This window comes from Rhinolophus sinicus, chromosome 18, assembly GCF_057876585.1.
Source record: "Rhinolophus sinicus isolate RSI-liver-muscle chromosome 18, RSI-T2T, whole genome shotgun sequence".
Classification (NCBI taxonomy): Eukaryota; Metazoa; Chordata; class Mammalia; order Chiroptera; family Rhinolophidae; genus Rhinolophus; species Rhinolophus sinicus.
In genome coordinates, this window is record NC_142518.1 from 15,706,273 (window position 1) to 15,723,620 (window position 17,348).

General features: G+C 36.2%; 1 protein-coding gene across 1 annotated transcript; it reads left to right on the forward strand.

Moving 5' to 3' along the window:
• The first annotated feature begins 257 nt into the window (after positions 1–257).
• On the forward strand, positions 258–2,141 carry LOC141569698 (putative ATP-dependent RNA helicase DDX53). Its single transcript, XM_074323987.2, has one exon. The coding sequence runs from the start codon at positions 258–260 to the stop codon at positions 2,139–2,141; it is 1,884 nt and encodes a 627-aa protein (XP_074180088.2).
• The last annotated feature ends 15,207 nt before the right edge of the window (positions 2,142–17,348 follow it).

Sequence of the window (17,348 nt, forward strand, 5' to 3'; positions counted from 1 at the left end):
AGGCTCAGTCCCTGAGAGTGAGTGTCACTTTAAGAGTTGTATCAGAGGTGCCTGCCTACCTCACCCTACACCCAGATCTGTGATTGGTCAGGCCATCAAAGCCCTTTCATGACACCACCTCAGATTCCCTTGGTAACTGTCACATAGCTACCTACTGGTGATAGGATCTGTTTGGTCAAGAAGCTGAAGAGAATGAGACTTAAGGCTACATCTTCTCCCAATCCAGGGTAAGATAGAAGCCTGCCCATTACACGGCAATGGCTGGGGCCCCAGAATGGAAAAGGGCAGAGCCTAATCCAAGAGATCTCGGGTCTGGCAGGAATGGCAGGGGCGGCATACATGGGAGAGGCAGGGGCTGGAGAGCTTCCTCCAGCCACCTGGAGCCTAGGGCCTCCGGGCCCCGAGAACCACCTCTCTGCTTTAAATTAAAGAGCAGTGTGATTGGTGTGGTGATTGGTCGTGGCGGGTCAAAGATAAAAGAGATCCAAGGTATGACAAAGACCAAAATACGGATCACAACAGGTGATTCTGAAGCAGAGGTGAAAATTTTTGGCCGCAAGGACATGAAAGCAAAGGCCAAAGCAGCTATAGAAAGTCTTGTTAAAAAACAAGAAGAAAGTTACAATTCAGAATCCAGTGTTGATAATGCTGCATCCCAATCCTCTGTTGAAAGAGACTTAAGCGCAGATAACGTTCGAGAACTTCGGCCATTGATAGATTGGGATCACGTTAAGGCAGAAGTTGCGGAGTGGGAGAAAAAAAAATGGGCAGATTTACCACCAATTAAGAAAAACTTTTACGTAGAATCCCAAGCAACAAGCTCACTGTCTCAAGAACAGGTAGACAGTTGGAGAAAGGACAATTTCAATATAGTATGCGATGACTTGAAGGATGGTGCAAAACGCTCAATCCCCAAACCGATTCGTGAATTCCAAGAGCCTTTTCAGCACTATCCTGAAGTGATGAAAAACATAGCAAAAGCAGGATTCCAAAAGCCAACGCCAATTCAATCACAGGCGTGGCCAATTGTTTTACAAGGAATAGATCTGATAGGAGTCGCACAAACTGGAACAGGCAAAACATTGTCTTATTTATTACCTGGGTTTATTCATCTCAATTCTCAACCAATATCTAGAGAACAAAGGAATGGACCTGGCATGCTAGTCCTTACGCCCACTAGAGAATTAGCTCTTCAGGTGGAAGCTGAATGTTCTAAGTATTCATACAAGGATCTGAAAACGATTTGTATCTATGGTGGTGGAGATAGAGAAAGACAAATAAAAGAGATTGCCAAAGGTGTAGACATCATTATCGCAACTCCCGGACGACTGAATGACCTGCAAATGAATAAGTTCGTCAATCTAAGAAGCATAACCTACGTAGTCTTAGATGAGGCTGATAAAATGCTGGATTTGGGGTTCGAATGTCAGATAATGAAGATTTTATTAGATGTGCGCCCAGACCGGCAGACTGTTATGACAAGTGCAACTTGGCCAGAAACCATTCGTCACCTTGCACAATCTTATTTGAAAGAGCCTATGATTGTTTACGTTGGTACTCTGGATCTAGCTGCCGTAAATACAGTGAAGCAAAATATAATTGTTACCACAGAAGAAGAAAAACGATCTCTTCTAGAAGAATTCCTACAGAGCATGCTGCCCAAAGACAAAGTCGTCGTGTTTGTCAGCAGAAAAATTGTTGCTGATGACTTATCCAGTGACTTAAGCATCCAAGGCATACCTGTACAATCACTGCATAGCAACAGAGAACAGAGTGATCGCGAGCAAGCGTTAGAAGACTTTAAAAGTGGACGTGTGAAAATATTGATTGCTACTGATTTAGCATCCCGAGGTCTCGATGTGGATGATGTCACACACATATATAATTATGACTTCCCACGGAATATTGAAGAATATGTACACAGAGTGGGGCGTACTGGAAGGGCAGGGAAGACCGGCATAGCTATTTCCCTTGTGACTCAAAATGATTGGAAGATTGCCCCGGAATTAATTAAAATTCTGGAAAGAGCAAATCAAAGTGTCCCAGAAGATCTTGTAACGATGATTGAACAACACAAGTTAGGCAAACAAAAAAAGTACACAGGAAAAAACTCCAAAAACTCTCAAGGAAGACCCAAGTAGTCTGGTTGATGTCTACATTGAAAAGTTGTACCTGGGTACTAGAAGATTCAAGACATGTTTAAGATATGCAGTATTCGAGATACATAAGGAAGTAGTGGAAACATACCAGCAGTTTAAAGACATGTGACCGATTCTTAATACCACTAAGCTTTCAATATTGGGTATGTTCCTTAATAAAATCAAATGTTTTGAAAACGAGAGAGTGAGAGATTATGTGGGGAAGAAATAAATATGTGTTGGTTAAAGTTTAGTTTGTAGTATAGCGTGCCATGTCCTTCTGTGTCTTCCCTGAAAGACTTGTAGAAGACAACAGTGGGGCTTTCCTTGCTTTAACATAGTTGTACCGAATTGAAACACAGCTTTCATCAAGCTATTCCCGTCAAAATACTGTTTTCACCCAGTGAGGCGCAACAAATTTCCCCAAAATTCCTCCACTATCGTTCCCTGATATTTTTTAAGTCATAAGAAGATAACAGCTAAATCTAAAGGACCCAAAATTCTCTTTTGTTTTCCATATAAATGTGACTAACAGAGCACAGGTGTCTGACTCAGTGGGAATCGGATACTCATTCAAACTCTTACTAACCACTGATTCCATATTGGAGGGAGGTCACTTGACTTTAGAAACCTCACTTTCTTCACTAGTAAATTGCGATGATTGTATTAAGTAATTTTGGGACCCCTTTCACCTCTACATTCTATGATATTACAACTAAAACTGTATACCCCAGCTATATATTAACACTTTATTTTCTAATCTAGGGGGGAAAATCATACTATGTGTAACACACCGAACAATGAAACCCTTTTAAATAACCTGAATAGTGTATTTTGCGTGTGTTTGTTTTAATTGATTTTTGTAATGTGACTCGCAGGTTGTCTATTTTCTTGTCATCATATTTTATTTTTCAATTTGTCTTTAAAAGGTCTAAACCACATATATATATATATTCCTCAGAGGAAAAATTAATGTGAAAGAAAAATATGCCTTTCATATTGGGAAAAACAGTAAAACAAATGCCACTTTTGCCATAGGAAACAGTTTTAGTAAAACTCCTAATTTATAATCCTACCTCTTAGGTTTTCTTTAGAAGAAATATGCATCTTTCCACATTGCTAGAAATATAATGATGTTTAATTTTTAAATTCAGTGTTTGTTTTTTGATAACATTAGAATTATTCAAGCCTTAAAATTTCTGGCAAAATAAAAAAACTAATAACGCAACAATCTTTCTTCCCAGCATGCTTCAGTTGTGACCACAAGAAGTAAATCAGAAATTACCCTATTTTGCCATGTTTAATGTGCTCCCATGTATAATGCACACCCACGTTTTTGGCCCAAACTTTCAGGGAAAAGCTTTTGTTTTAATTTTTTAATTCAAATTTTTATTTGTTCATATTTAGGTACTTGTTTTTTGTATTATAAAGGAATTATAGCATTTATTTTTTAGTATACTATGGTACAAGAAATTTTATGTAACAAAGATTAAATAGTACCATTTGTGACAACATGGATAGATCTTGAGACTATAATGCTAAGCAAAATAAGTCAGAAAAAGTCAAGAGCCATATGATTTCACTGATATGTTGTATAAAAAAATGAAAAGAACAAAAGAACAAGACAAACAAATGAAGAAACAAAAACTCATAGACATGGACAACAGTTTAGTGGTTACCAGAGGGTGGGTGGGAGGGGGGTGGTAGATGAGGGTAAACGGGGTCAAATATATGGTGATGGAAGGAGAACTGACTCTGGGTGGTGAGCAAACAATGTGATGTATAGATGATGTATTACAGAATTGTGCACCTGAAATCTATGTAACTTTGCTAACCATTGTCACCCCAATAAACTTTAAGTTAAAAAAATAATAATTACAAAACACAAGAACAGATACAAGGTACAAGAACTTTTATGTACCCGTAACATATTTACAATATTTATGCATCATAGAAGGCCATGAACTCTTCGTTGCAAGTTTGTGGTAAGTTCAACAAAACCAATTATCACATTCCAGGGTATTATTTTGCATACGGATATCATTATTGATTTCTAGAGTTACACTTTAACCCATAAGCATAAATAAAAGAATTAAAAACATTTATATAGATACCGAATTAGTACTACACATGTATAATGTGTATCCTTATTTTTCCCTCACAAATTTGGGCAAAAAAGTGTGCACTATATATAGCAAAATATGGTAAGCGAAATAAAGCAGTAAATACTCCAGGTATAAGTATTTGAAGTTTAAAGACTGGCTTTAAAGGCTCTTTATATAGGCCTCAATATCTCTTGATAAAATAACAATGGTTAACGTTTTTCAGTGTCTGATATATACCAGGTGCTTTATCTTGTAATCTATAATCTTTATTAAAAATAACCACTCAGAATACCTTATCCCCATTTTGCAGAGGATAAACCAAGAACAGAGGAACTAACTTTCTTAAGATTACTAAATCTAGTTACAGAAGAATGAAGTGATATTGTAGCCCAGATGTGCCTGATTCCAATATTTACATTCTCTTCGTTTCAATAGTTGCTATGTGCAAGACAATATGCTTGTCCTGAGGTTGCCCACATGTTCAGATTTAGTGAAACAGAGCAGTATGTACAAATTTACTCTAATGCAAAGCAATCGACAGCCGAAAACTGTGATAGAAACCCAAGTAGCCTGTTCCTGTTCACTCAGAGGAGACATGATGAATGTTTAGCAAGTTGGAGTATATGCTATTTGCCAGAAATCCTCGTAGGGGAAATGACATATTTGTTACAGAAAAATGTAACAATTAAGCCATATGAGATACAGACTGAGGTTTCTCAATCATGTTCAAGAAACAACAAAAATTATCACTCAGTGTCTACCAGTAAGAAAAGGAGAGAAACATACATTTCTTCTAAAAAAAAAAAAAAGTCTGAGAAGGACCACTGTACAGGGATATATGTAAGTAGAGCCAGAACAGTGGTTCTCAACCAGGGACACTTTTTGCCCCTCCCTTCCAGGAGATGTTTGACAATATGTGGAGATAGTATTGGTTGTTTCAGTTCTGGAGGGTGGGGGCAAGGTGCTACTGGCACCTAGTGGGTAGAGGCCAGGGCTGCTGCTAGACATTCTACAATCTACAGGACAGCCCCACACAACAAAGAATTATTTGACACAAAACATCAATAGTGCTGAGATGGAGAATCCCTGAGAGAGCAGAAAGAAAACAAAACACAAAACTAAGTGCACAGTAACCAAGAAAGGACTTCAGAGGAAAGAATAGAGGATTTTAAAATGATATCTTGTGGGTTATACAGAACAAACTCCTACAACCTTCCTGTCCTTGGTTTGGTCTACATCAGTGGTTCTCCAGCAGAGCCCAGGAGTGCTGCTAAACACCCCACAATGCACAGAGCAAGCCCTCAAAACAAGTAATGTGGCCCAAATGTCAATAGTGCCACAGTTGAGATACCTTGCAATAGAATAAGCACAACAGCCCCTTCCCCAAAATTCAATTGCAGAGAAACCAAGAAGGAAATTCAGTGAGGAAAACAAAAAGAAGATATTCATTTCTTATGTACTGTTCAATATAAAACCCTCCACCAACTTTATTGTCTTTGTTACACTCTATATCGATGAGTTTCAGAGTTGATTTTGCCCCCTCAGAGACATTTGCAATGTCTGGTTGCCTCACTGAGGCAGCAGGATTCCTACTGGCATCTAGTGGGTAGAGGCCAGGGATAAACATCTTTTAATGCAAAGGACAGCATCCTACAAGAATTGATCTTTTCAGCCCAAAATGTCTATGGTATTGAGGTCCAGAAACTTTCTTTACATTCACCAACAAAGTTTTTGTGAGTTAATTTCTTTTTAGAAATTAAAGAAGAAGAAAAACCCGAAGTTCTGCATCCAAATTGAAACAGTGTAAAAACAGGGCACTTGACATGCACTGACACAGGAGACAAAGTATGAGGATTCAGCTGATCTCAGTTACTCCTATAAAATGCTTAGCGTGGTGATTCCTTTCCAGTAGATACTTAACAAATATTAGATCCATTCCATCCTGCCGCTCCCACCACCTATTATATAATGCTTGGTCACAATTCTGCTGGCTGTTATTCAACACTGTTTCCCCCAACTGGAGCAGCCTATCTCCTTCCTTTCTGCCAGGACAAATCAGATTTATCATCTGGGTCCAGCCAAAGTGCCGCATCTTCCCCGAGATCCTATCTGCTCTCCTCCATTTTAAAACTTCTGTAGCTCTCATTATCTACCAATAATGTTCACATCTCTACTATACTAGTTTGCATTCCCACAAAGACAATTTTGAAAAATTCAAATCAAATAAGAGAAATTGCACTATCAAATATTTAAATACATAAAAATACAACAGTTGAAACAGTTTTATCCTGTATGATTGACAAATCATGAGAGAACTGTCCAGCACTAAGTCTGCATAAGAAGTTGTAGACAATAAAAGTAGAATTTTTAAATCAGTGAAGAAAGGAAAGTCTACTCCAAAACAAATTTACAAATTAAAAAATACATAATACATGATATATACATACCAGGACAATTGATTAACTATAAAACACCTATTTAAAAATCCCCACTAGGTTCCTGCTCCTTATAAAAAATAAAAGAACTTGAAGCTCATATAGAAAAATCATTTCTAACATCAAAGTGGAAAAAAACTACAAAAATTGCAATCACAAAAAATTAAAGGTAAATATTAATAGGTTTAACAATATAAAATGAAATATCAAACATACCATAAAAGACAAAATAAAGCACCAGAAAAATAATTTCAAATACATAACACAATCGTAGTTATTTATATTTAGTATACAGATATTTTTACAAAGAAAAATAAGGAATTAATTCCAAAATAGATATATGGACAGAAGTGTAAAACCAAATGGACAAACAAGTAAACAATAGACATGGGAAAGTGCTTAACTTCTTTATAATCAAAGGAATGAAAGTTAAACCACGATACAACTTTTTTCTCCAGAAAGTTGGGCTGTGATTGGAAAAAAAAATACCTGGAAATAGCTAATACTAGTAAGGATCCAGAGAAACAAACATTGATAAATTATAATTTGTTAAAATTATATTCCTTGGAGGGATAACTGAGATTATATATTACATCTGTATATGTTTAGCAGACTTTGACCCATTAATGTCACTTGTAGATATCAAGCAGCTAGTCATATACACATAATAAGATATATACAGAAGGACATTTATCATAGGATTACTTAATGAAATTTTAGGGAAAAAATCCTCAAAGGTCAACAATAGGGTACTAGTGAAATAAATTGTAGCATATCTATACAGAAAAAGGAGAAAACAGGTGAGATGCACACACATTAATGACAGTCATAGTTTTCTACATTATGGAATTACAGGTAGTTTTAATCTTTATTTTATTTTCTAAAAGTTTCACAAAATAATATCACTTTTATTATGATAAAAATGATGCTGAATATAACTTTTGAATAACTGCTTCAAAAGTAACTTAATAAATAACTGACTGAAGAAATTAATTCAAGAGGCAATGTAGATGAAGGTATTCAAAATACAAGCATCTCTTCTCTTTCCCCCATTAGAATGTAAACATCATTAATTGGGAAATTTTCCCTTTTCCACCAATGCATCTCAAATGCTAAAAACAATGCCTGTGGAACATACTTTACAAATGCATACTAAATATCTGAATGAATGAATGAATGAATGAATGAATGAATGAATGAATGAAAATAACTGCACTGTGTTACTTTCATTGAGCAAAAGTAAACTTTCCTATTTCTGTCCTTTGTTTTCTCTGGTAACATCTATCGGCCCATACCTCACCTTCTGTTTAATAGTAAGAATCATGTTATGTGTTCTTACCACAGACACACACAAAAAAGGAAAAAAAAAACAAAAAGACAGGGACACAAGGAAACTCTGATAGGTTTTGGGTATGTCTTCTCCTTTGATTGTGGTAGTGGTATCATGGGTGTTGGCATATCCCAAATTCATCAAACTGTACACATTAAATATGTGCAATTCTTTGTATGTCAATAATACTTCAATAATATTGTTAATAAAAAATAAAGAATGGGGCATGGCTTCCAACTTAGAGACCTGTTCTCCTTTTACATGTGACCAATGGGAACTCCAGTTCTGTTTGTTTCTTTTCATAATTACATGAATTTCACAGTCAGGGTTTTCTAATTCTTATATATGAAAATAAAGTCAAAATGATCAGATGATATTGTTAAAAGAAATGATGTTGCAGTACTGTTGAAGAATACAATCCCAGTTTTATTTAAAAACATTTTGTGTAAATATACTCATGCATGTTTTTCAATGCTTAGGGACAAATCTTTCATGATATACCAAAACATTAGTAACGGTTGTCTCTGGGCAGAGAGGTTGGGGAAAACAATCAATTATGCAGCTCTCTTATTTATGTAATAAAAATTATTTTATATATGAATACCAGAGATGGTACATTATCAAGGTTAAGTTTAAGATTTGAATAACTTCAACCAAAAGCTTCTCAAAAGCAAAACTTCAGAACCAGATGGCTTCATTAGTGAATTCTACCAAACATTCAAAGAGGATCTAACACCTGTCCTACTCAAATTCTTCCAAAGAATTGAAAAAGAGACAATACTCCCTAACTCGCTTTGAGGCCAATATTATCCTGATACCAAAACCTAATAAGGACAACACAAAAAAAGAAAACTACAGACCAAAATCTCTGATCAATACAGATGCAAAAATCCTAAACAAAATTCTAGCAAATCAAATGCAACAATGCATTAAAAAGATTATTCATCACTATCAAGTGGGGTTCATTCCAGGGTTACAAGGATGGTTCAACATATGCAAACCAATCAATGTGATACATCACACAAACAAAATAAAGGACAAAAATCACAAGATTATATCAATAGATGCAGAAAAAGCATTTGACAAGATACAACATCCATTTATGATTAAAACACTTAATAACATGGGTAGAGAAGGAAAATACCTTAACATAATAAAGGCAATATATGACAAACCATCAGCTAATATCATAATTAACAGTGAAAAACTGAAGCCCTTTGCTCTACATTCAGGAACACGACAGGTCTGTCCCCTATCACCTCTGCTTTTCAACACAGTGTTGGAAGTCCTTGCCAGAGCAATCAGACAAGAGAAAGAAATAAAAGGCATCCAAATTGGGCATATAGAAGTTAACTGTCACTTTTTGCATATGACATGATGCTATACATAGAAAATCCTAAAGACTCTACCAAAGAGCTATTAGAAACAATAAACGAATGCACTAAAGTTGCCAGCTACAAAATCAATGTACAAAAATCCATTGCATTCCTATATACTAACAATGAAATTCCAGAAAAAGAAATTAAAAAAAAAAATTATTTTTTCAATTGCAACAAAAAGAATAAAATACCTAGGAATAAATTTAACTAAAGATGTGAAAGACCTATACACTGAAAATTATATTTTTAAAAGAAATTGAAGAAAACGCAAAGAAATGGAAAGACATTCCATGTTCATGGATTGGAAGAATCAACATAGTTAAAATGATCATATTACCCAAAGCAATATACAGATTTAATGCAATCCCCATCAAAATCGCAATGGCATTTTTTAAAGAAATAGAAAAAAAATCATCAGATAGACAAAACAATTCTAAGAAAAAAGACTAATGCTGGAGGTATCACACTCCCTGATTTCACCTTGTACTACAAAGCAATAACCAAAACAGCATGGTACTGGCAGAAAAAAACAGACATGCAGACCAATGTAATAGAATTGAAAACCCAAATATAAACCCACATAAATATGGACAGAAAATTTTCAACAAAGGAGCCACAAATATACAATGGAGAAAAGACAGCCTCTTCAGTAAGTGGTGCTGGAAAAATTGGAAAGGCATGTACAAAAGAATGAAACTAGACTGCTGTCACCATGTACCAAAAGTAACTCAAAATGGAACAAAGACCTAAACATAAGACCTGAAACAATAAATTGCATAGAAGAAAACATAGGTACTAAACTTATCGACCTTGGGTTCAAAGAGCATTTTATGAATTTGACCTCAAATGCAAGGGAAGTAAAAGCTAAAATAAATGAATGGGAGTATATCAAATGTAAAAGCTTCTGCACAGCAAAAGAAACCATCAACAAAATAAAGAGGCAACCAACTGAATGGGAGAAGATTTTTGCAAACAGTGCCTCCAATAAGGGGCTAATATCCAAAATATATTAGGAACTCATACAAGTGAACAATAACAACAGCAAAAAATCCAATTAAAAATGGGCAGAGGACCTGAATAGACCTTTCTCCAAAAAGGACATATAGATGGCCAACAGACATATGCAAAGATGCTCAACATCACTAATCATCAGAGAAATGCAAATGAAAACCACAATGAGATATCACCTCATCTCAGTCAGAATGGCTACCATCAACAAGACGAATAGTAACAAGTGTTGGAGAGGCTTGGAGAAAAAGGAACCCTCATACACTGTTGGTGGGAATGCAGGCTGGTGCAGCCGCTATGGAAGGCAGTGTGGAGGTTCCTCAAAAAATTACGAATAGAATTACCATATGACCCAACAATCCCTCTCCTGAGTATATATCCAAAAAATCTGAAAACATTTATCCATAAAGACACGTGTGCTCCAATGTTCATTGCAGCTTTATTTACAGTGGCGAAAACATGGAAACAACCAAATGCCCTTTGACAGATGACTGGATAAAGATGTGGTATATATACCCAATGCAATATTGCTCTGCCATAAGAAAAGTTGAAATACAGTGGTACCTCGGTTTTCAAATGTCATCCATTCCAGAAGACCGTTCAAGTTCTGAAATGTTCAAAAACAGCCGACAGCTAGGCCTCAGGATCTTACACTCAGCAGAAGCCGGGTGACATGTTCGACTTCTGAGGCATGTTTGAAAACAGAAGCATTTACTTCCAGGTTTAAGGCGTTCATAAACTGAAATGTTCGTCAACGGAGATGTTCGAAAAGCAAGGTACTATTGTAGTGCCATTTGGGACAACATGGATGGATCTTGAGATTATTATGCTAAGCGAAATAAGTCAGACAGAAGAGGTTGAGAACCATATGATTTCACTAACACAGAGGATATAAAACTGAAAGCAACAAAGGAATAAGACAAACGAAACAAAAACTCAGACATGGACAATAGTTTAGGGATTACCAGAGGGTTGGTAGATGAGGGTAAAAGGGATCAAATATATGGTGATGGAAGGAGAACTGACTCTGGGTGGTGAACACACAATGTGATATACAGATGATGTATTACAGAATTGTACACCTGAAACCTATGTAATTGATTAACCACTGTCACCCCAATAACCTTTAATTTAAAAAAGTTTGAATATTTCAGTTTCTTTGCCAAGAAAGCAAACTGCAGAATCTCATAGAGATTTACTTTAGGGCAGAAATAAAATTTGTGGGTTCTTTTTGGTTTAACTTGCAAAATTTGAAATTGGTTTATTTTTAGAATGAAGCAAATAATTGCATAAAAATACAAAGAGAAAGATAATTACGTGTACAGATTATATTATGAATTCTGTCCATGTGAAGAAATAGCTCTAATGTCATAAAATAAATGAGTGGGGGGGAGGGTGAAGGGGGAGGTGGAGGAGGAGATGATTTATTGTTTGACCATGGAACCCACATGAAGGAGCATTTTTATCTCATTTTACAGATCAGGAGACAAATGCTCAGAGAAGTCACATAGCTTTCTCTAGTTCAAACAGTAGGTAAGCAGTAGAGCTAACTAGCTCATTGCTGAAAATTATATACTCAATAAAGAAGCAGGGTAGAGTATACAGAAACACAGGGGAGGTGAGAAAGACATCATTAGGGAAAGCATATGGGTACATCATTTTGTACCAGAAAGATACCCTGTACAGGTATTTTCACAGTAGGCAATAGTTTTCCTACTCTTATCCCCGAGACTTAAGTGTCTCTGTAGCTCTCTAGCACTGGAGAAACCAGCATGGTAAACTGAAAGTTTAAAATGACAGAACTATAAACATTGATTCATGCAATCAGACTTTTCAGAAGTCCTTTGAAAAGATCAGTCTAAACAGTATGGTCGGATATCTGTTCAATTGGCCATTTAGTAAACTATGAACCACAGCAATAAAAGAAAAGCAGGAAATGATCTGAAGACTGAAATAAAGCCTTATATTCCTGGCTGTGGTAAAGGATTGGGAATATTTTGCAAGATAAGTGAAAGATAAGCAAAAGAATGTGCCCAGTGTAACAAGTCATAAATTAAGTAATCAATTTATAACCTCCAATGTCCGAATTTCTAGGAATAAAATTATGAATTGCTACCTTAGCAATATTTGGAGTGGCAGACACTGGTGGTTTACCAATGGAACACCCACCCCCACCACCTCCCTTTTCTGCTTGACAACTTGAAACAAAGATCTTCCTCCTTTAAGATCAGAGGCGTGCCAGGATAAGCTTGCCTTCCTGCTTTTGTATCTAGTTGTGTGGAGACATGAGGTTGTGACAATCATTTTTAGAAAATGGGGAAAATGAATCTGAAGAAGAATACCAACATGTTAAGCGTGACCAAATGTAAACTGGGGACGCATCTAGATCCTGGATAGCATAACTGCTGCTGAATTAAATTCTGTGTGGCAGCTATGTAGGCATGCCACTCAGATCTCTGTTCAAGAAAGAGTTCACTGATTAGTTACAAGGAGTGAAGTTAGCTGAGAGCCCCCAGCTTCAAACAATCCATGGCAGCATCTGAGCAGAGGCAAAGCTCTTCCAGGAAGTCCCACTCAGTAACTGAGCACAGTGGGACACTAGGGCCTGGTCATTTCTGCCCAATATGGGACTTCCACATGGGCCATGTTTTTGGCAGAGCTCCCTGTTAAGCTAGCTGTGGGTTTCTCAAAACCTCTCTGTAGCCCTGGGCTCCTCCTCCCCAATCCTTCTTCCTTTCCCCTCTCCTTTCCCGGGTGTCAGATGTGAGCCATGGTTGAAAGGATTTCTCTGACTACTTCTGATCCTTTTCCTCTTTGTCTTTTATATGTGTTACCTCCAATAAATATTGGAAGCAGCAAATACATCCAGGAATTCCCCCACCTCTGAAATTCACATTATATGAAATAATGAGTGCCTTTATTGTTTAAGTCATTATTAGTTGAGTATTGCATTACCAGCAGGCCAAAGCATCTTAACTGACAAACTGGAACAATAGCCATAGAGTAACCTTGCGTTGAAGCCGTGAATTTTTAATTATTGAGAAGAGGCTCACATGAGTTGTACTCTAGGATAAGCTGACTATAATAAGCAAATTAAGTTCTTCCCCTGAATGTTTATTTAATGGGGACACTAAAAACACAGGATTCTATAGAAAATGTCTAATTTTATAACAAATTGGAAGCATATCAAACAAGCCCCGCTGTTGAACAGGCAGGAGCAATTAGAGGAAGAAGTAAGAAACCAGCAGAGTAGAAAACTTGAGCAGCAGTCATGAAGACAACCAATATCAAGGTCATCCGAACCAATAGTTTTAATAGCATTCACACTTGGCTGCACCTGGAGTGCATCACTGTCTCTGACAGATTTGAAATGTAGCCAACCAGAGAATTTCTTACAATCAACAACATAGAGGGACTCAGGGTGAATGATTCTACCTAATGGAGATACATAGCCAAGAGCCATGGAAACCTTCTCTTGAACACAATGAATTAAATATGTTTTCACACAGAAGGGGAATAAGGAGACAGGAATTGATGGGCCATCTTTGTTTTGCCACCTGAGCTTGAAAATCTAATTTAAAAAAAAGTAGAGTAAATATTTTCTAAAAGAATATCGAAAACGTCAGCAAAACGCTTCTCTTCCTCCCCATCCTCTCCTGTAACCCAAGTGCCCTTCCCTTAATAAAAAAAAAGAAAAAAAAGAAAAGGTAATTCAGGATTTCTTGCTATAGTGACTGGATAAAAATCTGTAATTAATTGGAAAAATGGAAGGCTGGTTCTCTCTCTTTATGCTGACTCCTGCCTTTCACTTCCCAAATACTGCTGAAGACGTTCAGTGCCATTTGAGTTCACAAAACGATAGTAATCATTGACATCTCCTCCTCATCTCGCAGGCAAATGATAATGAAAGTCTTGTATTGCTTTCCCACTACATGTAAATGTTACCCTTCAAATCCTTCCTCCTACTGCAAACTTCGATTTCCTTGTAGCTCTTCCACAGGGTAACATCTCTGTAAAGATGTTTACCCAGCTTGAATAAAGTCCACCCAGTGATTTAAAGTTTGCAATTTGTGGTGAACTTCCAGCAATAAGTATACGGATGTGTTCTGGGGTCATCACTACAATTTCAACTGGAGCCCATTTCTCATATTCAGCAAAATTCCTTTGAAGCCTGAACTATTTGCTTTTAGGCTTGTGTCCTGTGAAGACCCATATGTTATTTTATATAAATGTTTTAATTTTCTCTGGAATCCATAAATATGGCCTTGTCAGAGCTCTTTCCGGGCATTTCTGTTTTGGTTCTGTTTGAAGGCCTTTCTTACAACACATACTCTTTCACGCCGCCTTCCCATGAAGCACCATATGACATCCCATTTTAACTCGACTCTCTCGTGGATAAGAGTTTGTATAAAATGATGTTAACTAAAAGTAATAAGGGTATTTTTGCTTTGGGGAAAGAATCTCGTCCTTAGCACCCCCTCCACAGTACGTGTGTGTGTGTGTGTGTGTGTGTGTGTGTGTGTGTCCAGATTTGCAGAGAACACACAGCCTGCCTGGCTACTCCCTCCTCCTGAGCTCATTCTGTCATTCAGAGATCAGAACATCATGCATAATATGCAGGGCTAACTGAACTTACTGTTCCTGTAGACATGGGATAAAGAAATTTACCCCGTTTTAGAAGATACTGGTTGCTGCCCCAGATTTAAGCATAACAGAATGGTTAAGGGTAAAGTCTTAAGAGCAGGAAAGACCCGCCCATGAGTCTCAGTTTGGCCACTCACAGTCAGTTACATGAATTTGGGTAAGTCATATGAAGGTCCTGGGTCTTGGTTTCATTAGCTGTAAATCTTGGATGGTGATTTTAATTTCTACCTCATGAAGACTAAATGATATACATACAAAGCATCCAGGATTAAAGAATATTAACATTATACTCAATAGTTAAAAAAAAAGAAACAGGAGAAGATGGTATGGGGAGATGACGGTAACTCTCAATCTAATTCATCCTAATTGTCACTCCCACAAATAATGAGTTAATGTATTACAAAAGAATTCCAAAGACATGGTAGTTTTATTTTGGGAGGTATTTCCAGGGAGAAGTCATCTGTTGGGTCTCTCTACCTGTGGAACATGTATGTTCTTGACCTCCATTTCTCTCTGTTTCATTCTTCTTCCTTTACAGACTGCATTTTTGCATTTGACCATGCACATGGTAGAAGATGGCTGATTCTACAACTCTCTGGTTTACATTACATCTGCTCATGACTTCAGTCTAGATTGAACTAGACCATGTCAGCTCCAAGTTTATATCTCTCTAAGACAGGATCGGATTGGTTCAATTTGGATCAGTTTTCCTCTAACTGTAAAATCAAATATTGTAGGTGGGAGGGCTGGTGGTAATAGGGCCCTGTAACAAAAACATAGCTGCTAGGACCCCAACCCTATATTTGAGGGAAATTAAACTTCAGAGAAAAGGGACCTTAGAGCTCCAGTATTAAATTGCTTTCCTTATAATGAAAGCTCATATATATTAATCATGTTAAAAATCCAGTTAGTAGCTCTAGTTGTCATGTAGAGACTAAAAAGTTCTTTTTAGGCATTTATTTAAAATATGAGCATTTTCATACTATCTAGAGAATCAATTCACTGGTATATCCATTTATTTTATCACATATTTTTTCTATCCCATTTTGGAAACTTTCATAAAATCATCTGATGAGCAATATCTACTTTTAATAAATTTTAATAACCATTTTTCCAAGGATAGCCCTCACAATATTTATATCATCATTTCCCAAGCCTATTCTTTATAGAATCTGGAATCATTTAATTCATAAACTTTCAAGACTAAAATAAGACAACTCATATCACTAAAATTTATCTGGCCCCAAAACACTTTTGTATGAAACTTAGTTTCATTATCATATTATCATACTTAGAAATTTATATATTAGCACTAAAATATATATGTTGAGAGTTACACTTGTGATTTGGGTAAGACAAGGCTATTTCTTGGCTCCATCTTCTTTTCATATCATCCTAAACCACAAAGAAATTGATTAGGGTAATGCTTTCAAATACAACATAGATTGTTTTCTTATTTACCACAGATCTAATTCAGTATCATATCTCATTCATTTATTATTGATGTGTTATTTCAATACACCAGTTTGCTATGCTGAGATTTAAGTAGTCTGTGTGGAAAACTAAATAAATATTAATCACACTGGCTGCTTTAGAAAATATCTTAGAGTACAATATTGGATGTGCCAAAAAATATAAATCTTAAGATTTTACAAAACGTCACTTGAGGTCAAAGAACCCTGAAAAAAAAGAAAGTAAACTACCGTGTTTCCCCGAAAATAAGACCTAGCTGGACAATCAGCTCTAATGCGTCTTTTGGAGCAAAAATTTATATACTAATACATTAAATATTAATGTTAATATATTAAAATAAAAAGTAATATATATATAACATCATATAAGACCCGGTATTATATTATATTATATTATATTATATTATATTATATTATATTATATTATACCCAGTCTTATATCATATAAGACCCAGTCTTACATTATAGTAAAATAATACTGGGACTTTTATTAATTTTTGCTCCAAAAGACTCATTATAGCTGATTGTCCGACTAGGTCTTATTTTCAGGGAAACACAGTATGTGGTTAAATGTGGACTAAACCATTGAGGGAATGATGTTTCAATGGCAAAATTGGCTAGTTCAGAAGAAAGGTTTCATGGAATTTTTCTTGCCAAATATTTTCTTGGGAATCAGATTGATAGCGCCTATATGTTTTTTGAGATATAAAATCATAGCAGATATTATGGTAGGGCTAGGAGTTGAAGGGGTTTTTGCCCCAGCTTTATTGAGATATAATTGACATTTAACAATGCGTAAGTTTAAGGTGTACATGTTGATTTGATGCTTACATATTG

Bases quoted from the DNA above. Each gene is read 5' to 3' on its own strand.
- LOC141569698 (XM_074323987.2), top strand. From the start codon at position 258: ATGGCTGGGGCCCCAGAATGGAAAAGGGCAGAGCCTAATCCAAGAGAT.